A 24,294-nucleotide genomic window follows, 5' to 3' on the forward strand; every position below is an offset into this window, starting at 1 on the left:
CCTTACAGTGCATAGTGATTTTATCGCCTGCGACGGCAGTCGAGCCTAGGGCTTGCACCGGTATTTGGGTAGTGGGCGAAGTGCTGAGGAGCGTATAAGCAAATACGCTCCAGCTATCGGAGTTCCAGTTATCGGCAATCGACTGGATCAAGTCTCCGTTCGAAGTGCCCATTCCCACCCAAAGCGACGTGTCGCCGGACGAACCGCTGGGGGCCTTCGGCAAGACGAGTGTTGAGGTTGACTCCCGGATCCATGCGCCACTTCCAACCGGACCGGTACTGAAAGCTGGGCCGAAGGCTGCATTGCCTGATGAGGTGAGGGACGCGAGCGTGAGAGCAGAGACGACTTGGCGGGAGGAAGGCATCGTGGTATGTAGTCGTTCGTCCAGATGTTTGAGGGAAACGTATAGTTCTGCGCTTATCATCTATAGGCTTGGAATTGCGCTTTTGTACCTCTTCAACATATTTGAGGACGCCAGTTATCCGTCGTCCCAATTGGTGGAGTCCGTTGACATCCCTTTGATCACGGTCCCGTCTATTTGCGATGTCGCACCGTCAGATCAGCAATATAGATGGGGCACGCTCTTACGACAGTAGGCCGGCCATAGTTCCGTCCAATTGTCGTCGCATATGTAAGTGATTCATATCGTGAAGAGCGGTTCGTTGTTTCAAATGTGAAACGCGCGGAATAATACTGTACCACGACACGGCTCGAGAATATCTGTTTCGATGGATGTCCCTGGAATTGTCCGTGGGAATTTCAGGGGCAGGAGCGATTTCTCCGTACCCAATACCACATTCCTCAACGCGGCTAGGTTCACAATCGCCCAAATACAGCGCGGCCAAAATCGGAAGACCTGTATGACCCCACAAAGTCGGTCAGAGCCTGCTAGTCCGCCCCAGGCCCGAGATCTTTTTCCATATCGGTACTCCTCGCTAACGATCTGTGTCGAGGGCGAGAAGATACTAGATGAAGAGCGGCACATTTCCTGTGAAAACGACGGCGACTTGCTCACGGTTCTTCGGTTGGGCAACAAGTCGAGTCAATTGGCTTTGCTTAGGGTAGTGCCTCAGGAGTACCTAGGTATTTGCGTATCTCTCCTCGTGCAAGGCTCCCTGTTTCCTCCGCCTTCATGGTCGAAAGCTTATAACAGCCTTGTCAGTCACTGTTGACTGACATCACCGGTTCTGGCTCGCTTGGAAATGGAGCACCATGTAACTCGAACTTATCATGAGGTACTTGGCGTAGTCATCTATAGCCGGGTGATTCAGCCTGCTCCGCGAGAATGAGCCGGAAGTTTGACATGATCAAAGCGGAAAGTCCATGCAGGAGGTTGTCAAAGAACATAGACCCATACTTTGGTTTCAGGGGAAGTGGCAAGTATTGAGACATGAATTGATTGATTGAGAATACGAGAAATATGGCTATATATATGCATGACCAGTTCACGTGAAGTTGTAACCATATCCGGCAACATTTGGTAACTCTATGTCCATCACAGTACAAGCTCCCGAGGGCTATTGCGAGTGTAAGTGATGGTGGAGGATGGGTTTAGGGCTATTTAGGTAGAAAGTGGGATGAAGGTGGTTGGTGTTGGCATCCGTCACATATGGTTGGCGAGCTACTTCTACGCTCGGAAGATTCGGACAACATTCAAGCACATTGGACTTGGATTTTGAAGTAGTATTGGCTAAGCTAGTAGAGAGAAGTGCTGAAGGACATGCTGGACTTGGAAACCCCAGAAGCCATCAATGGCGAAGAAAGTGACCACGCAACCTATGCCCAAAGAGTGAGTGGTCCGGATTACTGTCCAATGCCAATTTTTCCGTTCCATAGCATCTTCTGAAGGCCTCAAGTAGACGACCATCAGATGTTGTTTGGGGAGCGGTGTGCGCGATATTAAGGATGCCCAAGTAAAAGGCAGATTCGGCTCCGTTAAAGAATTTAGCGGAGAAATGATGGGGTTTAACAGAGGCTGGGCAGAAACCGACATTTTCGTTCTTAGGCGGCGTTATCGTATATCGCGCGCCAACATCTACCCGTTCGGTGTTCATGAAATCGACAACGTCCGTCCTGCATGAACCCGTCCCAGAGTTCACGATAAGTCTTGTCTTTTGGGAAATTCTCCAGTTCATTAAGGAAGGCTGCTCGGAACTCGTCTTCCTCGAAGCGGTGTTCTGGAGGGTATATGTTCAACGCGTAAACGAAGGCCATGAAATGCAGCATCTTCGTGTTTGGATGTCCTTCCGTGCTGTCGGTGGGGAAGAACCAAAACCCTCTGTGGTCGATGAACTCGGCCATGGCGTCCATAACCGCGTCTCGGAAGTCGGCACCCCCCGAGCCCCGCTCAAGGCCATATTTGTAAGCATCAACCAGCTTGCGTGCCTCGCGGGCCTCCCTAAGCGATTCTCTGCCCTCTGTTTGGACTGAGTAGATCTTGCCAGTATATTTCCAATAAGTGTAGAGTTCGATAGCGTTTGGATTGGCGAGAGTTGTTGCTCTGATAACGGGAGCGTAGGGTAGGACGCCGTTACTTGATTGACGCTTTCGAGCTTGTGGAGCTTGTGCTTCGAAGTTAACTTCTCCTGGGGATGGGAGCGGCATGCAGCTAAAGTCGCCGTCCATCATGTTGCCTTCCTGCATGGTGTCGATGAGGAGAGTAAAGCAGCTACGGTGCAGAGGAGAGGTCTGTCGCAGTAGAAATATTGAATAAGATAGGTTATGTCAAACAGACAAGTCGAAAATTCGAATTTGTTGAGTTGCCTAATCCCAACTAGGCTTTAGCTTTTATGGTTCAACTTGACCCGCTACCCGAAGCGTTGTATTATATCGAGAAAAATTACAATAGAGCGACGCATGCTGTTCTTATAACAGCACCTATCTAATTTCTCTAGCTTTTCTTACCCTTTACCCTTTAATCATTGTTTTTCTCCTTTCTTTGATCTTTTTTCTCCTTTCTTTGATCTTTTTTCTCCTTTCTTTGATCTTTTTTCTCCTTTCTTTTATCTTTCTCTTTTTATCATTGTTTTTCTTTCTTCTTTCTTTTATCTGCTTACTACTATGGCGGCGTGGCCGTGCTGTGACGCGTCCCATACGAGGAGTGTGAGATCTCCATCCTCCCCGCTCGACAGAGCGAGAAGGCTCACTAAGCCGGCTTTGAGAGCTTTAAGCCTCGCTCGCATGCCTTGGCGAGGTTCTTGTAGGCCTGGTCGTACGACATGGTGTCGACCTGAGCGCAGGTAGCGGAGATTGATTGATTTTTCTCGTTTTGAGTCACCAACCTCTAGAGGTTATGCTGACTAACGGCAGCTGCCTACGCACAAAAGGACTCAAAAGACGCCAAAATTAAGAGAAGAGAACAGGGTATCACAGAACCACGGGCTAGCGGAGCGCAGGAGATGAAGGGAATGGAGAATGACACCTATGTAGAAGTGCAGAACAGTGGAATAAGCTAGAAGTCAGCTGTTATACTCTTAAGGGCAATCGACATGGGAAGATGGTTGATGAGTGGCTCAGTATCCAACGCAATGGAGGAGGGCCTTGGCGGAATATGGCCAAGGGCGCTTAGCAAGAAACCAAAGCGAGGAGCAGCAGCGCTTGGCGAATTCCCCTAGCCGTGCCTCATTGTGGGGGAAGACGAGCTTACTGATGCGCCAGTAAACCATGTCCCGAATTCAACCCATTGAGTTGTCTGCGCCGACCATAGAAGCTCTCCTGCACCTCTGAAGGATCTATGCCCAAGGTTGGACGAGAATATCCGCCATACGGAGCCCGGGACACACTGTTCATGTGCCAATATCCGTGGTGTTTAGTCTGCGTATGGCCCATTTCGAAACGCTGATGAACACTTGGGCGGAGCCTCTCGTTCGATCTCAACTCCTCCCGGTTGCCTTCACATTTTAATATGTGGAGAGCATTCCATTCTGTTTATGCATTACTAGGTCACGTAGTAGAGATCTGGGGATAAGGACCATCAAACCATATAACAAAAGGATACCCACATATGACTGCATGATTCGTCTTCGTTCAGTGCGAATAACGATTGTGGTATCCACGATAAGAGAGTGTGCTTAGGGAAGGAATGTTAAGCGTACTTCTATGCAGGCCTGGCAACAAACACGTCAAGCCAAGCCAAGGCTTCTAGCTGATTGTTTGATAAAATACGCTAATTCAGCTTCTTTAATAACTCGCAAATACAGGCCGTGCCACCCCTATTTTAAGAGAGGCTTGTTTAATTAAAAGAAAGGAAGAATCAGGCTTGTTCGGCTTAATTTGCTTAAGCAAGTCAAAGCAAACAAGTTATCAAGCCTTAGTTGTTTGTTGCCCAGTCTGCTTGCATGTATCAATTGTGGGAAGAGCGATTGCAGCGTATGCAAATTCCACTCTCCAACAATTAATGTAGCATCCAAATTATTTAGGCAATGACTCTGCTACCTCATCATTCCAGAATCGCGTTCTCCATCGCTCGTCCTGACCAAGTCTGAAGCTCACCTTCGCCTGACCCGTTCTCCCTCCCATAATGGCATGCTCGTTCCTCGATGCCGATATTCTCCGCCAATTGCTAGATTATGAAGGTCTCACTGAGGATAGCAGGAGGGCAATGCATGCTCAGATAGCGCTGTCGGAAGAATGGATGAAGCATTCCCACCCCATCACATTTCGCGCCGAGATTCAACAACTATCGTCAACGGTAACTTCAGAAGAGTCGCTATCGCCTACCAAACTGAAGAGGAAAGCCGGAGATGCATTCAAAGAGAAGGAAGCCTCGTTAAGGCGCTTGGCACTACTAGTTGGAGAGCCTACGGAACTGAAGAGGGACTCCGAAGATGAATTTGAAGAGAAGGAAGCCCCGTCAAAGAGCTTGGCACCACTAGGTGGAGGACCTACGGAACTGAAGAGGGACTCCGAAGATGAATTTGAAGAGAAGGAAGCCCCGTCAAAGAGCTTGGCACCACTAGGTGGAGGTTCCGCGGTGAAACGGCGGATTCACAACCATCAGAACAAGGTCAATAGAAAAGGGAGACCAGATCGCGGCTCGCTCCCTGGAGTTTTGGTCCGTAAAGAGGGCGATGAGGCCATTCAAGAGCAGGGATTCGCAAATGCCCTATATGATACTGCGGATGACGTGATCAAGTTCTTCCGATCCGCCTTTCAGCATGAGATAATATTCCAAGGGTCGGAATTGAAATTATCTTACCATTATGGAAAGGAGTTCATGGGCGGCATATGGGTCCCAAGAGGGAGCTGCGTAGGCATAGCAGCTTTCGGCGATGGGGATGGCTTGATATGGGGGCCAGGTGCTCTGTCGCCCTGCGTGTAAGTTCGCCTATGTTTTCTCTATCTCGCAGTCCTCCAGATCCGAACAAAGCTTTCAATATGGCTAACTCTGAAAAGGGTGGCTCATGAGTTATGCCACGGGGTAATCCTGGGCCATCTCGATTTTGCGCTCGATTGCGATGCCGAGACCGAGTCGGCGGCACTCTGGGAGCACCTGGCCGACGTATTCGCAGTCATGCAGAAGCAATGGACGACGAAAGATACCGAGAATTGGCTCGTCGGCGAGAATCTCTTTCTCCCCGGAACGAAGGTGAAGGCTCTTCGCGATCTCCAAACTCCAGGCCAAGCCTTCGAGTTCAAGAAGTTGGACGGCATGATCTCTAAAGACAGATGCGTTAAAGCGATCACGGATGTCAAGCCCGAGCTGAAGCTGAATCGATACCACCTTTCCACAATACCGTCGCATGCGTTCTACAAGGCCGTAATCTTCTCCAAGAAGCCCAGCTGGGAAATAGTAGGCGGGTATGGTGGAAAGCGCTTTCGGGCCTGCAAGATCAGGATAAGGCTCTCGGTTTCGCACAATGGGCGGACCGTACGTACCAGACTGCCAAATCGAGCGGCATTCGGGGAGCAGAAGCTGCGGTAAAGGCAGGGTGGAGCGCGGTTGGAATCCAACTGCCGTAGCATACTTCATTTCACTTGTGCCTCTAACGGCACTACTACTTCGCGTTTCTATCGGCAGAGCCTAGCGCCGTTCCGGCACTCTAAACATAGATATAGCAGAACTCGCCCCCATTTCCTCCAATGCTGTCATTGAGATCCCACGTGTTCACCTTGCTAGCCGTCCAGTTTAAGTCGACGAAGTCATCCTGCGGCGGATTTTCCGGCAGCACATTCATGCGGTTCTCAGGGTCCTGCATCTGCCAGATCCACCAGATGCGGTCCACCATGCCGTGGTGGAACCAGAATACCGGGTCGCCGGGCGAGGAGTAGAAATCCTGTGTAGCAGAACGTTAGTTGGTGTGCTTGTCTAATCAAGCGGAATGATGAGCGAGTGCGAGGAGAGGAGAGGAGAAACTTACACCGCCGGGATCACCACCGATCGTGTAGTGACCTGCCATATGGACGCCCCAGTCGTTCTTCTCCGGCTGGCCGAGCATGTGCGCCTGGAAGGTGTCGATGTCCTTGGACTCGGTGATGAGTGCGTAGGTGTAGTTGGCATAGGTCTGGCCGGCGGCGTATTTGTTTACGTCGCGGCGGAGGCAGCGCGGGTTCGCCCCGTAGCCACGGGGATGCGGGTTCTTGGGGATGTCGGTGAGGACACCGCCGATGGGGCCGAGACTGACTGTCATGCTTCGAGGAGGGTTAGCAAGGAGTGCCAGCGGAGTTTATGGGGAGGGTGTTCGCACTTCTTGAACGGTCCTTCAGTGACACATCCGCCGCCGACGTCGGCGGGGATCATATCGTACGGCGGCGTAAATCCCATGGTTGGTACACCGGGGTAGTTAGTCTTGAGGCCGTTGCCACCCATGCTGGACATGTTGCCGTTGAAGAGGGGAGAGTTTGCTGGGTCGGCCGCGGTGCGGCCCCAGTTCCAATACTTGAAGTTGGATCAGTCGGTCGCATGAACACCGGCTCAGAAACGGGGAGCTTACGGGTTGGTAACCGGTATAACCACACTCCTCGCGCAGTGCCTTCTCATAAGCCCAGATGTAGAGACGATGTGCCGGAAACAGATGCGGCTATGCGAACGGTTAGTGAGCATTCCCATTTCCTTCTTGGATAAAAGAGCTTACAGTGGAATGGAGATGGAAAGCCTGCGTCTCGTGCGTCAAGACGAAGTCATCGTAGCGGTTCATGACACCAGGGTACTCCGTCTGATTGGCTTTCGGAGGCTTGGACTGGAGACACAGAACTGCCCTAATATACTCCTCCCTCATGGGCACCGTCATGTCGTGCCTGGCGTGCGAGTTAGCTTCGCAAGGCCTTCCTGAAGGCTATAATGCGTACCACTCCTGCCTCTTCGCCGCTTTCTCAAGCGTGCAGCCATGAGAGGTGACGTTCTTCTTAGCAAGGTAGGCCTGGAACTTTGCAAGAGAGTCTTCTTCGAGCTTGTCGACTTCGTCCAGCGGATACGGGAAGCCGTCGGATCGTCTGAAGCAGATGGGTCAGCTATGACGAGCTCGGTTCGCTGAATAGTTAGGAAGTTACCGGTTGAGGCTGAAGGACTGCTTCACGGGTCCAGCTCCCACAGTCACCACCACCGAGGAGAGCAGAAGAGTCCACGTCACGGCGATCATCTTGTGAAGTCGCTGTGCCAAAGTTGCGAGGTGCCTTCGATTACAAGACGGGCCCGGGCGCAGCGCTTCTCAAGTACCACTGCTGGTCGCACATAAACAAAAGCATCCAACCAATCGCACGCGCACGCACCAGAGGAGAGGCAAAACTGCCGTTGGTGTACGATATGGCCCACGTCGATCGCCAATATGGCAGTGTTGCAGTCTGACTGTTGAGTGCCGCCGCGCGCCGAGCCACCAATCGAAGCTGTCATGCCGTGGAGCGTCGTATAGTCCGATATGAGACATTCTGGGGTAGCGAGAATGCTGTTGTGGGGAACGTAGTCGAAGATGCGCGTCCGGGATGTTTAAAGGCGCGGTGGGGCCAATCGCGTGGCGGTGATGGACAGGGGCATCTGCCGGCATGTCGATTAACCGCGTCGGGCAATTTCGCCTCATTTAAGCTTATCAGAGAGGACTGTTGCTTCTTGGACTTGTGCCGTGCGTGAGTGCGGCATAGCTAGCAATCTAGTGTTTGTTCGAACTACCCATGCTAAACGGCTCCGAATCGAGACATGTGGTAACGTATACCCTGTGTCCTCTTTATCAATGGGGATTTCGAAGCTGTTGTATTCTGGTCCGTCGCCTCCAGAAGGGTGTATTCGGTAGCGCTTCCATTCTAGAACTGCAGATCTTTTCGCAAGCATCACCAGGAGAAACACACCCAAGGAGTCCATGCACAGGCATGCGAAAAACGTAGCTTCATTCCCAATTGCCAACGTATGTGTCGAGCTGCATATGTTTTATAGAATTGTGATGTATAACGTAAAAGAAGCCCTCCGCGCCCTCCAGAACCAAAATGCAAACAGTAGTTGAGCGGGAAACGTATTGTCGGCCGTTGTAACATGGACATTGCGCGTAAACATGAAGAAATCGTAGGTGAAATAGGGGACGTATATCGTATAGCGGAGGAATGGAAAGCTAAACATGCATCGTATCGGTTGCCGGAGTCGCGGACGTATGGGTCGGAGTTGCGGCGCTGGACGAAGTGGAGTTGCTCGAACGATCGGTGGGGGTTGAAGGTGTTGATCTTCGCGATGTCAGTTAGTATAACCTCGACTAATGTGGCATGTCCAGTCCTCCGAAGGGCAGTGGTCCTCAAGGCAAGGTACCGGTTCATGGAGAAGGAAATGAACTAACATGAGAAAGCTGCTAGATGATCTCATCTAGCAAGAAGAACCACAGAAACACATCTGGCAGTTAATCGTGTCCGATCCAATGTCAAGATGGAGTAAGAGCGGATATCGACAGGAATTTGAGAGGTTAGGCCATCCCAAGGGCGGCTTAATGATATTAGTCTATCCTAGCGCGCGTAAGATACCGGGAGTCTGGGCGATCGAATTGAACAAGGCCGTACTGTGACCGACCATAAAGACGCTTAGGAATCCAAGATGGAGAGGAAAAACCAAGGTAGCCAAAACACAGTACCAGATTGAACGAGTCAAACTTACGCAAACAGAGCGATCGCTAGGCCAATACGTCGAAAAACAAGAAAAAAATTCCCTACGCACTCGAATCGATATCGTCGATAATTGCACGCGTTCCCGGATTGTAGCCAAGGTCCCAGCGATCTGGCTCTCTCGGTACCTTGCAGGGGCAAATAACAATGGCCAGCGGGGCGGGTTCGAAGAAGACCACACGCGGATATGGCCATCATTTCGGATATGATGCCCCTTCCATTCGAAGATCCTAAGGCTTCCGGGTTAGAGAGGCCATATCCAGATACCAGACAAGAGGATGGAGACCGGCGAAGCATGGTAGTCCTCAACCAGAAGAGTCCCATCGACGCCCTAGAAGCCGATGCGGAGAATTGCAAACACACTCCAGTAACGTGGCCGCGATGGGGAAACGCCCTCCTGGATTCACAAGGTTTTCTATGGTTGACCCCATGGCGGCCGATGTTCCAAGTGGATCCTTTTCACATCAGGGAAATGATGTGACGACGCGGCCATGAACATGTGAGCCAACATGAAGAAGCGGGTGTGGAACTGTAGTGGTCGTTGAGCCATTGCGGGCCCATTTGTCAACCGGAACGAAATCCTAAGTGGGCCGTTACCATCATAACGGTGGATATCGGACATACTATGTCACAATTTTCCACTCCAAGGTTTCGATGAGCAAGCAAGTGCGGCCGTCAGCCTAGACTGCCCAAGGCGCAGTCCATAGTTGACGGACTTGGGCGTTAGTTGCGTGTCCGCCTTTCCAGGGCTGTAAGCATTCCTCGGGATCATAAGGCTGGTCCAGGGAGACCTGATTGGGCTTAGGTTGCTTTGGTCTCATCGCGGCTAGTGCAGTGCTCTAATGGGTCTCCAAGCACACGAACGGAAACGCCAGCTCTCATCGGAGGGAAAAGTGGCCATGCATAATGTCCATGGAGATTGTGGTCCATATTGTAGTCTAGCATCATCTATTGACGTTCACGTTGGTGCGGGGCCTCCCATTGGCTGGTCCTGGCTATTGGACCACGGAGATCCATAAAAGGGATGGCCAGATTGAAACGTGAGGCTGGCAGAAGGCGGGGTGACCATAGACGGAGATAAGAAAGCACTTCTAGCTACGCTAGACTCCTCAGGATATCCGGACATGTACGGCTCCGCCGGATCCCGACCAGAAAAAGGTGACCATGGCTCATCGGCTTGGGCCCCCGACATGTAAAGCGGGTCTAGGTTCGGCTCAGACTGTACGTACCCTTCTACGCTTTCCCAACCGTCGTCGCCTTGCGGCAGGGGACCATTGTTGTCAGGTCCTAGTGCCCGGTTGGTGTCAATTTGCTGTACTGTATTTGTGGGCTGAGGATCGTTGTGTGTCGAATGGGCCACGTGTACGGTCGGGGAAAGCTCAATCTTGATTGGCCGAACCCCTTCTTGCGCGCCTCGATCGAATCCGGTTGAGAGGTTTCTGTCGTCGTGAATGGAAGGCTAAAGTAGTAGGTTAGAAAACGCACCTCTTTGCAACCTTATTGACATGTTCTATCACGGCCATCTCAGTATCTCCTTCGTTCACGTGAGTGCACTGGTCTTGGTCAGCTTACACACCGCAAAGTCCGGTGCTTGTAGCTGGGGCTGAGAGTACTCTTCCTTTCTGCCTCCTGCACTTGTCACATGCGCCTCTTTTCCTCGTTTCCTTGTAAGCACTCCGCTCTTCTAAGGTCATCTTTCGCTTTGTCTTCGGTCGCATCGCCCGCCCATCATGTGCGCTAAACACAAATTGCTGGGCGGCAACCGCCGAATTAACTTTTCCTGATGCGCCTGGATCTGCGGTCGGCTTCGTAATGGTCGAGACAGCCGGTTCGGCGTTGTACGCCATAAGAAAGGCGGCATGGCGAGCAGATCGATCGGCAATAACAGACGAGCGGACCGAGGACACGGACGGAGACGTGCACGTGGAAGTGCTGTGCTGCCGGCTGGAATTTGACAACTCATCGTTGAACGCGCTCAAGTCATCTCGCTGAGCGTGTTGAGGGAGGTCGGCATTTGAAAAAACGGGAGAAGGGTCGGGAGCCTTGCATTTCATCTGGCGAAGCTCTTCACTAAGGAAATCGATAACTGCCTGATGCTTTCGTTCACGGAGGGTTGAACATTGTGGATATGCATCCCTGAGGGCCTGAGAAAGCTCGTCGGATTCCACCGGGTAGATGAAGAATATGTCCTCCCAAGGCGATGATCCCTCAGGTGTCGGCCGTCGGCGGAAGATGAAAGACGTGGTAGTCCGCGCTTGGGTTGGGATAGCCATGATCACGGGCCGAAATCAAAAACTATTTAGCGACGAGAGAGGCATGCTCGGCCACGAAGACTCTAGAAACAGGGAAAGGGGCCCGACTTAGGCAAGCAATCTGAGAGAGCATTAGCACGTCGTTGATCACACAAGAGTTCGAATTCTCGAGCGAGAAGCACGAGTATGTGGGTGAGCCAATGATCATGAGGTGTGCAATGTATTTCGGCGAGAGCTAGGACTATCCTTTCGTCTGCTCACTACTACCTGATGTTCCCTACCTTCCAAAGTTCGGAATGTTGAAGAGAATGCTTACAGGTGTTGACTCGGCGGCTGGGAATGGTCACAGGCCGGGATGGCGAAGCTGGAGGAAGAGAGTCGATGGAACGAGCTTGAGACGGATCGCGCGGGGAGAAACCTTCTGGAGAAATATCCTGTTGTCGGCGACCCTTCCAGAGGCTCAAGACAAGTAGGCAACCGCAAGTGCTGCAGGAAGCGGTAAAAGATAAGCACCGAGTAACGAGACGGCGTCCCAAGTGGGTTAGCACATGGTCATTTCCATGAACGGACACCTGGATACGAGCGATCGTGCCAGATCTCAACACTGAGACCCGGCGCCTCAGCGTCAAGGGTCTTGATGATTGGATTAAAGGGGCACTCCGTAAGAGCCGGTATCCTGAAGCCGCAGAGGATCACGCCGCGGGTTCAGCGAACTTGAAGGACCATCGCCACGTATGCGCTGTACCCGGCTGTGGCGCAGCTGATTGGCGAGACAACATCTGCCTGGCGCCGTGTCGGGCATAGCCACCTGAAGTTGGGCAGGAGTGCATCTGGAGCCGGTCAATAGTATCTCGAGGCTTCGAGAGTCTGCGACGATGCGGGAAGAGAGTCGTCACATATGTTCGAGAGTATATGGCGTGGCGTGCGTTGTCATCCGTCCTCCACTTCAAGCGCATTGGAGGAAGCAGCTGTCCCAGGTCATGCAGCGCGGTGTCCGGGAAAGGAAGCAGGACGATACAACATGCGGACACGGGATGAAAGTCAGAAGTGGGATGGTGGGGGTCGGATGGAAGATGTGTGGGAAGATGTCTGAGCCGGGCACGCCGTTTCCTAATCTAGCTAAATTAGCGAGGTCCGGCACAACCCCCGAGTTCCGCGAGCCCCTTGAATATCACATCGCCTGGACATGCCCTCTGCGGACGCCGCCGTGAGCCCAGGGGTCATTCCGTACTAGGCCTGCCAGCCGTAGAACGAAGCATATTTTACTCCACTCCTTCAAAGCTGCCTGGCCAGACTCATGAGCTAGTAATGGGCAGTATTGACTTGCTGAACTTATATTACTCGGAATAACGCCCAGGGCCCATAGTCTAAGGGAGAAATACCACCGACACCGACCCAGCTCGTACCCAGTCATTCGCGTATCATCACGTGACTTTATGGTTCATTTACCTGCCTAGGTAGGTATATCACTATTCCCTTCATACTCCCATCACCCACCTCCCATCTCCATAGGTGCCTATTCACTGATATATTAGCATAACCACCAAAACCCACTCGTTCCCTCGTGACAGAACCAGACGAAGAGAAGAAGCCACTCCCTAGCCATGCCTTCACATTCCCAAACTTCCCTCCTAATATGATTTCTCCATCCGCATCGTGAGCATCCTCTAGCATTAGCATTACTAAGCACAAGCAACCGGCTTGGCAGGGCAAGATATCCCTCCCTCCTCTTCCATGCAGTTATCGGAACACCCTACCGGGGGGTGAATCGGTACGTTGCTAGGAAAGTAGCGGACGTGCCTTTGTGAGCGTCAAATCGAGCAAAGCCCCTCGAGGAGGCGAAGAAAGGGCATTGATTGGCGCCTTTGTTCTCGCCCATTTTCCCTTTCCTTTGTCTTGAAAACCCACACCTCTCACTCTGCGGAAGTCGCGCCTGAGGAGTTTCACAACGCATCGCGTAGCAGAAAAGCGAGACAGTCGTTGGGTTTGGTTATCATGTGACCATTGTGCGCGAACTACGGGGAAGAGCCGTTCGGACCCTGCCATCTATCGCCCCCGCCTTTCACTTTCCTTACCGCGCATATAATCTACTCTCAACGTATGTATTGCCCTACGCTCGCAACACCAACTCTTCAAGTTTGCGACAACTCGCCAGCCATGGCACCAAACGCGCAACCGTTCCGCTTCCTCCATCTCTCCAAGGAACTCCGTCTCATGGTGTACGAGCGGCTGCCTATTACGACGCGCCACCTCGAAATAATCGGTTTTGAGCTCTTGGATTTTGCCCCCGTTGTCAGAACGCTCCCAGTCGCCATCCTGGCTACGTGCCGCCTGGTCAACAGCGAAGCAGGCGCGATCCTCAAGCCGAAACTGGACTATCTCCGGTCGACCCCTCCGCGATTCGTCATCAGCTCGGGCGTATTTCCCGGCGAGGGGGAAATGGCGTATCGTACTCCCGATCTGGGCATCGACTGGGTCAGTTTTCTCCTCCGCCTACGGCCGGGACAGATAGGAGACATCAAAACGTGGACGGCGAACAAAGAGAAGTATCACGCGCCGCGGTCTATCGCGGACTCGTCGCCCTCAGACACGCGACGCCTGACTCAGTTCGTACGACACGCGCACCTTGTTTACGTGGAGCAGAGCGTTCCTGCAGAGATTTGCATCCACGGTTTCGAGTACGAATGTGACGTGGATGTGCGAGATGTGTTTCCGGAGGAGGCGAGCGACTTTGTAGAATTGTGGAATTGGGGACCCAATGTGCGTCTTTTTGCCGTCCATCCCGATGACGATTTGACACGAGAAGTATTGGAAGAGAGTCTCACGAAGGCTTTTGAGGAAGCCGAAGAGGGCAACCGACGGGATGGATTAAAACCCCCTGCGTGCCAGCTGGGTGGTCTCGTGGATAGCCAGACGTGGTGGCTGGAATGGGCCGAAGGCGAGAGGTACTGAGGATGGCGTATCAGGAAGCGGGCCCGTATCTGTACGACCGCACACCTTGTGCTACCTAGCACAGCCATTCGGCGAAAACTAGCTCTCAAATGACAATGAAATATGGAAATTCTTGAGAAATGACGAACGTGCTAGACTCACTTTAACTCCGTGCCCCCCACCTCACGTCCCGCCCGAGACACGTGTAAGTCGCCACCACATAAAGCTAAACTCTTGCGATGAACTCCCGACAGCAACTCCGAGCACGCCTCGCAAACCACCGCGAAGCTCTCCGCGAACCACGTTCCGAAATGGCTCCGCCGGCAAAGCCCAGGTACGTATGTCTTCGTGCTCGCACCAGCGGGGTTTACTTGAGTCCGCAAGACCACTTCTGGGGGCGGTCGGCGGATCGAGGCAGCTGGGGCATTGACTTCTCTTCCCTCGAGGCTCAGCTATCTGCTGACACTCGCAGCTTCCGCTTTCTGGACCTGCCGAAGGAGATCCGCCTCGTGGTGTACGAGCGCCTGCCCATCAAGACGCGCCACCTCCGGCTACGCAGCGGAAGTATCACTTTCATCGCCCGATCCCTACCGGTCGCCATCCTAGGAGTCTGTCGCCAAATCCACGAAGAGGCCCTGTGCATTCTCGGTCCGAAGCTCTACCAAATACTCTCGACGCCCCCGCGCATTGCTGTCACCTTTGCTGCGATGAAAATCTTCGTCCTAGAAGCTATTGTCTCCGCGCTCTTGGCGGCCGTTCGGTGTGACAGCGGGCACCAAGCGCTCTTCCAGGCGCTATCAAGGCCAAGGCCATTAGGAACCGAGCGCCGCATTGTCGATCGATTCGTGTTGCTAGCCAGGCTGTATCAAAGCAGTACATCTGGGCGGGATCATGAGTCGAGAGACTTGGACGCTGGAGTGGGCGGAAGGCGAGGTGGCCTAAGTACGGAACTGGGGCGTAGAGGCTCTACATAGGACGGCGTGGCTAGGGACATGGCAGAGGGATAGAATGGATTCAATGGATTTGTCAAGATAGAGAGGTGGCCCGGGGCAGGGGCGGTGGTGGTGGTGATGGCGTGCCTAGGTACTACTAGTAGGTAGTGAGTTGCCTCGGCTCACGCAGCTGGGGACCGTGCCCGCTTGGCATGCCATCACGTCCAGCCTCCAGCCATCTGAAGGGGAAGCTGTAGTTTCTTCATCCTGCTGCGAATTGCGAGTCTTCTGTCCTCCGTACACTCTGTCCTCGCCGGCCCAACGTGCCCCGGTCCATCTGCATTGTGCGCCCCGGCCCGTGAGGGGCGTCCACGTCACACACCCCGTCGCGGGCAGCTCGAGCTCGAGCTACGTCGGCGGGCTTCCCCACACGCGACCTGCGCTCCGCATTGAAGTCCAGACATCACATTTTCCTCATCTGGCACAATGATAGGCGCGACGCGCCGCTGGTTCCGCCGGAATCGCACAAACTTCGCCGTGGGTGCGGGCGTGCTGGGCGCCGGCTATCTCGCGGGGCAGTACGTGCTGGGGAAGCTGTCCGAGGCGAGACAGCGCATGAGCGATGAGCGCATAGCAAAGGAGAAGTGCGGCACCCCAGCGCGACACTGCTCGATGCATGGCTAACAGTTTCCAGTCTCCGCCGCCGCTTCGAGCAGAACCAGGAGGACTGCACCTTCACCGTCCTCGCCATCCTGCCCACCGCCACCGAGAACGTCCTCGACGCCCTCCCCGTCGAGCAGGTGCTGGAAGAGCTGCAGAAGCAGAAGGCGGAGCGGCTGGCTAGAAGCGTCGGCCCGAGCGAGATTGCGAGCTCCGCGCCGCCGAGCGTGGCAGACACGGCCGAGGACGACGCAAAGAGCTCCAGCTTCCAGAGCGAGAGCTACGTTCACGCGAGCCAGATCGCCGCCGGTGAGGGCGCGAGCTCGACGGACAGCACCAATGGAGGTACCGAGACGAGCCGGGAGCGTGAGCGCAAGAGCAAGAAGAGCAAGGCGCAGCTCTGGAACGAGATGAAGATAAGCTGTGCGTGCCCTGTCCTCGGTGTCCCCTGACGCTATATAGCGCTGACCTGGCCAGCGATAACACGAGCCTTCACGCTGCTGTACACCCTCTCCCTCCTCACACTCTTAACGCGCATCCAGCTCAACCTGCTCGGCCGCCGCAACTACCTCGCATCCGTCGTGTCCTTGGCCTCGCCGCCGCCAGCGAACCAGGAATCGCACATCAGCCTCGAGAACCACGATGACGACAACTTCGAGCAGGCGTACGGCAATGACTTCGAGACGAACCGGAGATACCTGAGTCTGAGCTGGTGGCTGCTGCACAAGGGCTGCTTGAACTTGATGGAGAGGGTGAGGGCTGCCGTTAAGGACGTCTTTGGTTCCCTGAACCCGCGAGAAGAGATCACACTGGAGAGGTTATCCGAGCTCACGCTTGAGGTGCGGAAGAAGGTCGAGGGCGTGACCGAGCAGGAGAGGAGGTTCGTTCACCCGGGCTATTCCCACCGTAGCACCTACTGACCCTTCACAGAACATGCAAGTGGCTGACCTACCTCCTCCCCGCGCAAGACCAGGAAGAGTACGTCCTCCAGGAAAGCGGCATGACCTCCTCGTCGGACTCGTCCTCGCCCACGACCACCGCCTCCCTCCGCCGCCTCATAGACGAGACCTCCGACCTCATCGACTCGCCCGCATTCACGCACGTCCTCACGCGCCTCCTTGATGCCGCCTTCTCGCACCTCATTGACGTCAAGATTTCCCAGCTCTCCTACAAGATCCCACCCATATCCGAAAGCACCGCGCGAGTACAGGAAATTGTCGGCACTGACGTGAAAGCGAAGGTCGCAAACTCGCTCGCCGTCTTCTGCCGACAAGCGCACAGCATCGGCAGCAGCGCCAACAATGAGTACCTGGTGGCTATAGAGCAGGTGCGGGAGCTCGAGGCCTTCGCTGCCGTGGTATACTCGAGTAATTTTGAATTTGAGTCCCCGGGTCCGGGAACGCTCAGTCGCCCAACGACCGCTGCCGGAGAGAGCAACCGAACGAGCCTAGCCGTCAGTGGAGATATGCTGGGTGTCGGGCTGAGTCAGCCAGGGAGCGTGAGACAGAGCTGGGCGGGTGCAGACGCGGGGTTTGAGAGCGCCTGGGGGAAGGCGCTAGCGAATGAAGATGGGAAGAGGGGGTGAGCATGTCCTGCGAGTATAGTTCGCTCTGAGGTTTAAGACTGCTGTATGATATTGTCAGAAGCTTGGATTGACACTAGACAGGGATGGAGATACCCCTACGTAGCTACGTCTAATGGCAGCATGACGGCCGACGCTTCCAAGCCCACTCTTCTTTTGTTCGAGCTGTTGGGTCCATGGCTCCAAGGACTTCAACATTCTGACCTCGGAAAATGAACATGTGACCAGGCGAATCGATGACGTCAGGTCGCGAATTAGAACGCGCTGTACGCATCACTTTCCCCTTAGATCGACTAATCCTTTCCCTGTCATTCCTTGCAAATATCTTCCTTCTACAAACAGAAACATACTCATATTCCTCCCAGCCCAGTTCCATTCAATTTAGTTCAATTCAATTCAAACGTCCTTCGACACCCACAGTAACCGCGTCCGCACAGCTCAACCTAACCACCACCACATCAAAATGCCCACCACCACATCAAAATGCCCACCCCCTCCTCCCCCTCCACTGCCACCGCCAGCGACAGCGACACAACAATCCCCCACGCCTACGCCACCCTCCTAACCCGCCCCACCTACCTCGCCGGCGCCCCTCCTCCTCGCCTACTCCCTGCACACGCACTCCCCCGCCACCCCGCTCATCGTGCTGTACACGCCGGATACGTTGCTGAGGCGCTGTGTTGCTGCGCTGAGGGCGGAGGCGCGGTGTCTAGGGCTTGTGCTGAGAGCCGTGGAGGGTTTGAGGGCTAGAGACGGAGGGGATTGGGGAGGGCATGGGGATGGGAGGTAACGGGCCGAGTATGTGGCGAGGGTATGTGGCGAGGGTATGACTGGAAAGGTTTGAAGCCATACACCTAGGTATACATGCACAGATACAGATGACCATATCTCGAGTGCCCAGCCCGCTGCTGAGACATCGCAGTGCAGTCCTTCTACTCTATTCTCTTCCACGTCTATTCCTTCCTTCCCGATTTATTTATTACACTACCAAATTTACCTAGGTAGCTACATCTCCATCTCCCCCGCCCACTGCCTTCTCCCCCTCAACGCCCTCCCTCCTCTCACAACCGGCCCATGCCCACGCGCTTCCTCAGCACCGGCCCATGCGGGCCTTGCCCATATGTGCCATCGTCGCGCTTCTCGCCCGCAGCCGCATCATCTCCACCCTCCCACTTCTTAGCAAACGCCTGCGCTCCCCCGCCAATCGCCTGCATCTCCTCACTCCCCTCCCCATCAGCGGATGCCACAAACTCCCCTACTACGCTCAACGGTTCTCTCTCCCCTTGCCCCCATCGCTCCGCCAACCACCTCTCCCACTCCACCCACCACCATCCATGCGTTACGCCATCCTGCCCCCTATACCCCGCGCTCCCATCCCCCCTCACCCTTGCCGCCCACGACTTATCCACAATGTAATGCAGCACCGCGACTTCCGCATCGCGCCAGGTTTTAGCATTCCAATAGCGCCACGTCTTCAGTGCGCCAGCTTATCGCCTTCCAGCGCCCGCGAAACACCATATTCAAGAAATCCCGGTCCGGGAAGTTCAGCGCGCGGAGCTGGTCGGTCGGTGTGGAAGAGAAGGCGGAGAGGACGGAGGCGCGGAGCGAGGCGCTGGGGCGGAAGAGGAAGGTGCCTGTGTTGAAGATGCCCTTCGTCTCTATCTCCGCATCTACGGGCGCGATCTACTCGCTCGACGTGAGTGGCATGAATGCGCTGTTCTCCGTGCGCCAGGAGTGCGGCGCCCAGGCGTCGGCGTCGAGATTGCAGACGCAGACGTGTGTGGCGCAGAGTCTTTTTCCCTGTTCCTTTTCCTCTTCCTCGCCGTCGGCATCGTCTTGCAGATACTCCAAGTTCTCTTTACTAAAGATCAGCGGCGTAGGATCCGCCAAAACAAGCATACCCGCATCCAGAAAACACAAGCTCTCAATCCTCCGCTTCTTCCCTCCCTCGCGTTCCACGTCTAGCACCTCAAAAACCCGCATCTTCGTCCACGTATCCGAAAACCTCTCTGTGACCACCCCCCATTCCCTATCCCTATCCTCACCACCATCACTATTCCCTCCCTGCGCTCCAACCTTAACGCCTCGAGCCTAGGAAACTACCCTAACGTATGCATACATGCATCACGCACTTCCCTTCCCTCGTCAGTCCTTCCACATATCTACCAGCCTAGCCCGGGTGACCTTCATGACACTATTAGTTCACACGCCCCTTGCGCTCTGCACGCGGTCACGAAGCCAGCAAATCACACCATGTACAAGCGCATTAGGCATGTTATAAAGGTGAGCGGTGAGGCATTGTATTATCAAGCTCTTTTGGTATAGATACATCTCAAACGAGGGGGTAGGCAAAGGCGGCCGGCAGTCCTCTAGTATATAATACAGTTTTCACCTTCCATCCCTTCCGTCCATTGACGCTATCTAGGCTCAGTAGAGATCAATCAGATCAACTGGCTCATCTTGGACCGGGGCGACGCCATTCTCCGGGCGGACGTCCTGCTGGCGGTGGGGAGTCGGCTCCGGCGCCACGGTCTCGGTGTCGGAGTCCTCGTAGTGGAGGATGCGGCGGCTGGTGTAGGTGCCGTTGCCCTCACGTCCGTTAGTGCGGGATCCGCTGCCGTTCATGCAGGGGTCTATGCCGTTGGTGACGGGACCATGGCCGTTGAGTTGAGGGCCGGCGCCATTGATCTTGGTGATGAATCTCGGCGTTGGAGCAGTCGTGCCGTTGAGTTTCGGAACACCATCGACATATCTCGCGAAGCCGTTCGTTTTTGGAGCGTCGAGCGCAGAGCGTGCGACACCGTTGGATTTGGGCACCTCATTGTCCTGCTGCACGCCATTGCCATTCGTAGACGCGGCGTGCTGCTTGAGAGTGACCGGAGCAGCGTTTAATGCGCTGGACACGGACTCGGATGCGGAGGTAGCCCTGCCATTCTTGTCAGCAATTTGCCCAAGCTGCAAGGCATCCCAAAGGCCTACTTCTTCTTCTTCCTCGCCTCCTCGTACCTCCCGATCTGCACCCCACGAATTAACGGGTTATCAGGGTGGCTAAGATCCACCAAGAAGTCTAACTCAGGGCTGTCGTGGGGGATTTGGCCCGCACGTAACCTCTTAAGTCGCTCCTGTGTCTCAAGGCAAGCCGTGTAGCCTTGCGAGAACCCATCCCGACGAACCTCTTCGTCGCTCTCGGCCCGTCCGGCCCGTTTGCCCGCTGTGAAACCACGTCCGTACTCGGCTTCGCTAATCCGGGTTGCGACCTCGACCTCTAGGACCTCTCGCAGTTCGGTTTCAAGCGCATCACGGATCTGTGCCTTGTAGTGACGCTCCCGGAAGTCGAGCCCCGCTTCGCGGACGTTGAGCTGCTGCAGCTTGGCTTCGAGCTTGGCCTCCACGCCACGGAACTTGGAAAGCGCATCGGTCTGGCCTTGACGACGCGCATACTCGAGCTCGACGGAGTTGAACGGTCGGCCACCACGCTCTTCGAGGTCACGATAGAGCTGCTTCTGGCCTTCAGCAAGGAAGACTTCAAGCTGCTCGACCTGCTCCGCACGACGCTGGATGTCCAACTCTCTCACCTTCAACAAGGCTTCTTGCTTCACCAGCTCAGCCTGCTTGCTCAGGACCTCCGCTAGCATGCTCATGAACCCTGCTTCGACATTCTGCCGGGTTTCCGCTTCGACGGTTATTCGTGCGTTCTGATTGATGAGCCGCTCGCTTGCAAGATCTTGACGAGCCTTCAGAAGCATCGCTTGAAGTCGAGGAAGCTCGTCCCTGTCGCCGTCACGTCGATATATGGGCTGTTGGTAGGAAGGCGTGTACTGGGAACGGTATCGAGGTGCTTCAGGAGTTCGGACAACCTCAGGAGTGGTGATATTCTGCACCATGTCAGTATCTGTTTGCTCGTGAAAATCGCGGTCTGTGCCTACCTGGGAAGCTTGGGAACCGAATGGCCGACCGGACGATGGTGGCTGGGTGCGCAAGTAGGACGGGACCATGTCTCTTCCACGACCCTCCGTTGAAAAGCTATCCTCCTTACCGATAGCAGCCGCGTCCTCGCAGCCATTTGAGCCACCGCCACCGCCAACACCAGGACGCTCTGTGAGAGGAATCTCGTCGGACTCAGCAGCTGGCGCCTTCTCCGTGCTAACTTGATCACCTGTGACGGGCGCGGATGCATTCATGTCTGGCAGCGAAAGCCTCCGATCACAAGCCGGGGCCGGCCCAATCTCGCTGGGGAAACTCGAAGGTGTCTGAGGTAGTCCGCCATCATCCTTGGCAATTGAGATGCTTGCTCCAACCCCATCAATGGGAGTTAGAGTCATGTCGACATGTCCCTCAGCAGGCGTCGTGTGTGTCCTCGGGACGAGAGTGAGTATGACCGGTCCGGAGGGAGATGCTGGGTGAACTTCGTTTGTTTGCTGCCCGTCTTCGAGGGACTCAGCTCGGTCATCGGAATGAGTGTTGCTTGTCACATTCGCAGGCTCTTCTGGTCCGTTCGCTGCAGGAAGAGTGGGGCCTTTGGAAGCCGCGGCCTTGGGTACCGCCTTGCTCTCGCCATTCCGGCTCTCGCACTTGTCCTCCAATATGGTATTCTTAACAATGTCCTTGGATTCGCATACCTGATCACTGACTCCTGTTGCCTCGGCCGAGCCCTTGGAGTAGCTGTTCCGGATCTCGACGGATTCGAGGGAAGTGTCGCTATGATAGTCCATAGTGGTAGTAGTCGGTGTTTGGAAGGGAGAAGACAGCTTCGGAGCAGGATTGAGCTGGAGTGATGCGAACTCGGGAAGACGGTTGGAGGACTTTGCGGAACTCTGGCGGGGAAGTGGAGTGGAGAGTTGGGCGAGGTTATCTGACGGGGCCTCCATGCTTATATACCGCAGAGAAGGACGTGCACCGGGGTGAAGGGCACTGAATGGAGGTGAAGGCGAGCCAAGCTCTCAACCTTCCAAATAGTCTCCGATGTTGAGGGTGATATCCCGTCGCGATTGGGCAGAGGTAGTGCTCGTGCCGGTAGTAAATGGCAAACGCCGACAACATTTGTTCCGAAAGCAGATATAGGACGTGGGGCCAAGCACGCAGGTGATATTTTGTAGTAAGAGAGAAGGCTCGCTAAGCGCCGTGAGTAACAGCGGCAGTCAACAAGAGATTGAGCGGAGTGATTCTGGGCCTGGGCGCGACCGATAGGTATGTCACAACTGAACGCCGGCGGCCGCGGATGTAATCTCGCTGTTGTGGGATGTAGAGAGGACGGAAATTTTTAGACCAGATCGACTCGATGTAATCATGTGCCCATTGAAGACGCTCGGCGAAGGTCTGATGAGCGACTGTTTGAGGGCCCCTCCCGCTCTCTATTCTCCTGCCAGCCCAGTTGATCCCCGCACGTGCCAGTCCTCATAAGTCACTCTTCGGAAAGCTATGACGATTTCGACCACGAAGTGTCAGCGCCCAGCCCCATAGCCTTCGCCGGCCCGCTTCATGTAAGAGAATCTGCCTCTTTTACAAGGCTGAACCGGATTCCCAGCCCATTGAATCTCTCTGCCCACGCTGAAGCCGATGAAGCCACTTCATCATCCTTGCCATTCTTGTACTGAACGACTACTTCCCGTAGCCTTGGGAGAAGGTCTGCGACATCCTTCACAAGCTGGTAAAGCACGAGTAAATGGTCAACGTATTCGCTGTCGTCGTGAGGCCAGCGGAAGGTGAGCAGCATGGTTAAGTGCTCCAGCGATGCCGGCAGTATTGGCGCAGTCCGGTGGAGTCCTTTTGATGGGACTGCAGAGTTCGAATAGACAATATAATCATCCAGGAGGCAGGTGTAGTCCAATTTTGCTTCCCTGATCGCTGTGAGACGGGGTAGGCTGCTGAACCGGATCTCGTGATGAAGATCCGAGAAGAACCGCACTTCTCGTAGGTCCAGGTGGAGTGTTACGAGAGTTTCCTTGTGCTTCAATAATCCTGGGAGCACGTCCATCGGGCAGTCAATGGAGCAGTCCAGGAAAGCCCACTGGCAGGCGAAGTGTTCCAAGTCGTTGCATGCTTCAAGGAGTTGATCGACCTGGTCAAGGACAGTCGTGCATTCCGTTATCTCGATGTGCCTCAAACTTTTGAAGTCCCCATGGATGAGGACTGGAGGCGGTGAGCTGACAACGCCGGAGGCGTGGAGCCGTGCTAGGCCGGGGACAGAGCCGAGAGAGCAGCACATCCGAGAGAATGAAGCTCCGCTCGGTGCCGACCCGTAGTCCTCCTTCATGTGAATTTGCAAGACGAGGGTGTGTAGTCTGGGAAAGCCATGACCAGCAATCTTCTTGTCTTTGTGTGTGGGCTCGTCGGGAGGGATGAGGTAATTCCAAAGCGACAGATCCCCAGATTCAACAGAGACGACGCAGACATGCTGAATGTTCGGGGACTGGCGGATGATAGTAGCGAGCCCATACCAGTATTCAGAGACCATGTCGGTGGCATCGTGGAATTGAGTGTCGTGGTGTAAGTCGTTCCCGAGGTAATCGCTCAGCCGATTCTCGACATACTGCAAATGGGCCGAGAGCTCTTTCTTCTCCTCGATCCTCTTGCAGAAGCGTTGAAGGGGGCCTATTCCGTGCAGCGTAGTCGACCCGATAAAAGAAGAGTACAGGACGGGGGTGCAGATCCGATTCAACCGTTGACACGTGAGGCAGAGTGCGTGTAAAGCTAGTTGCCTGGAGCGGTTCTCCCGTTGACGCTCGCGCTCTTTCTTCTTGTCCTTGAAGGCTTTGGTCTGTGGCTCGTATGAGCGAATGGGGTGTAGACAGGATACGACGTGGAGCAGAAGCTCCTCTGGAAGATCAAATAGGCCCGGCGGTTGATATTCGTCCGCCATCGTATC

The 24,294-nt window shown here is 54.6% G+C and overlaps 11 protein-coding genes across 11 annotated transcripts in view; 4 read left to right on the forward strand and 7 right to left on the reverse strand.

Annotated features, from left to right (window-relative positions):
- The window catches only part of BU26DRAFT_432134 (uncharacterized protein), a gene marked incomplete at both ends in the record, with an annotated part of 719 nt that extends 355 nt beyond the window's left edge, over positions 1–364 (reverse strand). The window contains one exon of the mRNA XM_033823958.1: positions 7–364. Within this exon, the coding sequence (XP_033681321.1) occupies positions 7–364 (358 nt within the window). The remainder of the gene's footprint in view (positions 1–6) is intronic.
- Positions 365–1,667: 1,303 nt separating this feature from the next.
- BU26DRAFT_521741 (uncharacterized protein) lies at positions 1,668–2,711 on the reverse strand. The gene has a single exon (XM_033829613.1). The coding sequence runs from the start codon at positions 2,641–2,643 to the stop codon at positions 2,002–2,004; it is 642 nt and encodes a 213-aa protein (XP_033681322.1). The 5' UTR covers positions 2,644–2,711; the 3' UTR covers positions 1,668–2,001.
- A 1,808-nt stretch (positions 2,712–4,519) lies between these two features.
- BU26DRAFT_567807 (zincin) lies at positions 4,520–5,923 on the forward strand (the record flags this gene model as incomplete). The annotated part of the gene is made up of 2 exons (XM_033833695.1): positions 4,520–5,316; positions 5,395–5,923. The coding sequence occupies 2 exons, from the start codon at positions 4,520–4,522 to the stop codon at positions 5,921–5,923; spliced, it is 1,326 nt and encodes a 441-aa protein (XP_033681323.1).
- A 59-nt stretch (positions 5,924–5,982) lies between these two features.
- BU26DRAFT_521742 (Di-copper centre-containing protein) lies at positions 5,983–7,647 on the reverse strand. Its single transcript, XM_033829614.1, has 7 exons — positions 7,489–7,647; positions 7,288–7,431; positions 7,074–7,236; positions 6,933–7,019; positions 6,687–6,877; positions 6,360–6,630; positions 5,983–6,275 (listed from the first exon to the last, which is right to left on the reverse strand). Exons 1-7 carry the CDS (start codon positions 7,575–7,577, stop codon positions 6,042–6,044), a joined length of 1,179 nt encoding a protein of 392 aa, XP_033681324.1. The 5' UTR covers positions 7,578–7,647; the 3' UTR covers positions 5,983–6,041.
- A 2,383-nt stretch (positions 7,648–10,030) lies between these two features.
- On the reverse strand, positions 10,031–11,345 carry BU26DRAFT_567809 (uncharacterized protein; the record flags this gene model as incomplete). The annotated part of the gene is made up of 3 exons (XM_033833696.1): positions 10,031–10,511; positions 10,558–10,625; positions 10,686–11,345. 3 exons carry the CDS (start codon positions 11,343–11,345, stop codon positions 10,031–10,033), a joined length of 1,209 nt encoding a protein of 402 aa, XP_033681325.1.
- A 2,136-nt stretch (positions 11,346–13,481) lies between these two features.
- BU26DRAFT_567810 (uncharacterized protein) lies at positions 13,482–14,276 on the forward strand (the record flags this gene model as incomplete). Its single annotated transcript, XM_033833697.1, has 1 exon — positions 13,482–14,276. The coding sequence occupies one exon, from the start codon at positions 13,482–13,484 to the stop codon at positions 14,274–14,276; it is 795 nt and encodes a 264-aa protein (XP_033681326.1).
- Positions 14,277–14,566: 290 nt separating this feature from the next.
- Positions 14,567–15,229, forward strand: BU26DRAFT_567811 (uncharacterized protein; the record flags this gene model as incomplete). The annotated part of the gene is made up of 2 exons (XM_033833698.1): positions 14,567–14,589; positions 14,728–15,229. The coding sequence occupies 2 exons, from the start codon at positions 14,567–14,569 to the stop codon at positions 15,227–15,229; spliced, it is 525 nt and encodes a 174-aa protein (XP_033681327.1).
- A 249-nt stretch (positions 15,230–15,478) lies between these two features.
- BU26DRAFT_489322 (Peroxin-3) lies at positions 15,479–17,654 on the forward strand. The gene is made up of 4 exons (XM_033826015.1): positions 15,479–15,831; positions 15,882–16,270; positions 16,325–16,727; positions 16,778–17,654. Exons 1-4 carry the CDS (start codon positions 15,674–15,676, stop codon positions 17,430–17,432), a joined length of 1,605 nt encoding a protein of 534 aa, XP_033681328.1. The 5' UTR covers positions 15,479–15,673; the 3' UTR covers positions 17,433–17,654.
- Positions 17,655–18,490: 836 nt separating this feature from the next.
- Positions 18,491–19,554, reverse strand: BU26DRAFT_577927 (glycosyltransferase family 8 protein; the record flags this gene model as incomplete). The annotated part of the gene is made up of 4 exons (XM_033834413.1): positions 18,491–18,901; positions 18,945–19,112; positions 19,206–19,505; positions 19,549–19,554. The coding sequence occupies 4 exons, from the start codon at positions 19,552–19,554 to the stop codon at positions 18,491–18,493; spliced, it is 885 nt and encodes a 294-aa protein (XP_033681329.1).
- Positions 19,555–19,805: 251 nt separating this feature from the next.
- On the reverse strand, positions 19,806–22,601 carry BU26DRAFT_66019 (uncharacterized protein). The gene is made up of 3 exons (XM_033836168.1): positions 21,356–22,601; positions 20,409–21,304; positions 19,806–20,355 (listed from the first exon to the last, which is right to left on the reverse strand). Exons 1-3 carry the CDS (start codon positions 22,295–22,297, stop codon positions 19,857–19,859), a joined length of 2,337 nt encoding a protein of 778 aa, XP_033681330.1. The 5' UTR covers positions 22,298–22,601; the 3' UTR covers positions 19,806–19,856.
- A 304-nt stretch (positions 22,602–22,905) lies between these two features.
- BU26DRAFT_432360 (uncharacterized protein) lies at positions 22,906–23,883 on the reverse strand (the record flags this gene model as incomplete). The annotated part of the gene is made up of 1 exon (XM_033823969.1): positions 22,906–23,883. The coding sequence occupies one exon, from the start codon at positions 23,881–23,883 to the stop codon at positions 22,906–22,908; it is 978 nt and encodes a 325-aa protein (XP_033681331.1).
- Between the last annotated feature and the right edge of the window lie 411 nt (positions 23,884–24,294).

This window comes from Trematosphaeria pertusa (genome assembly GCF_010094035.1).
Source record: "Trematosphaeria pertusa strain CBS 122368 unplaced genomic scaffold BU26scaffold_11, whole genome shotgun sequence".
NCBI classification, from domain to species: domain Eukaryota; kingdom Fungi; phylum Ascomycota; class Dothideomycetes; order Pleosporales; family Trematosphaeriaceae; genus Trematosphaeria; species Trematosphaeria pertusa.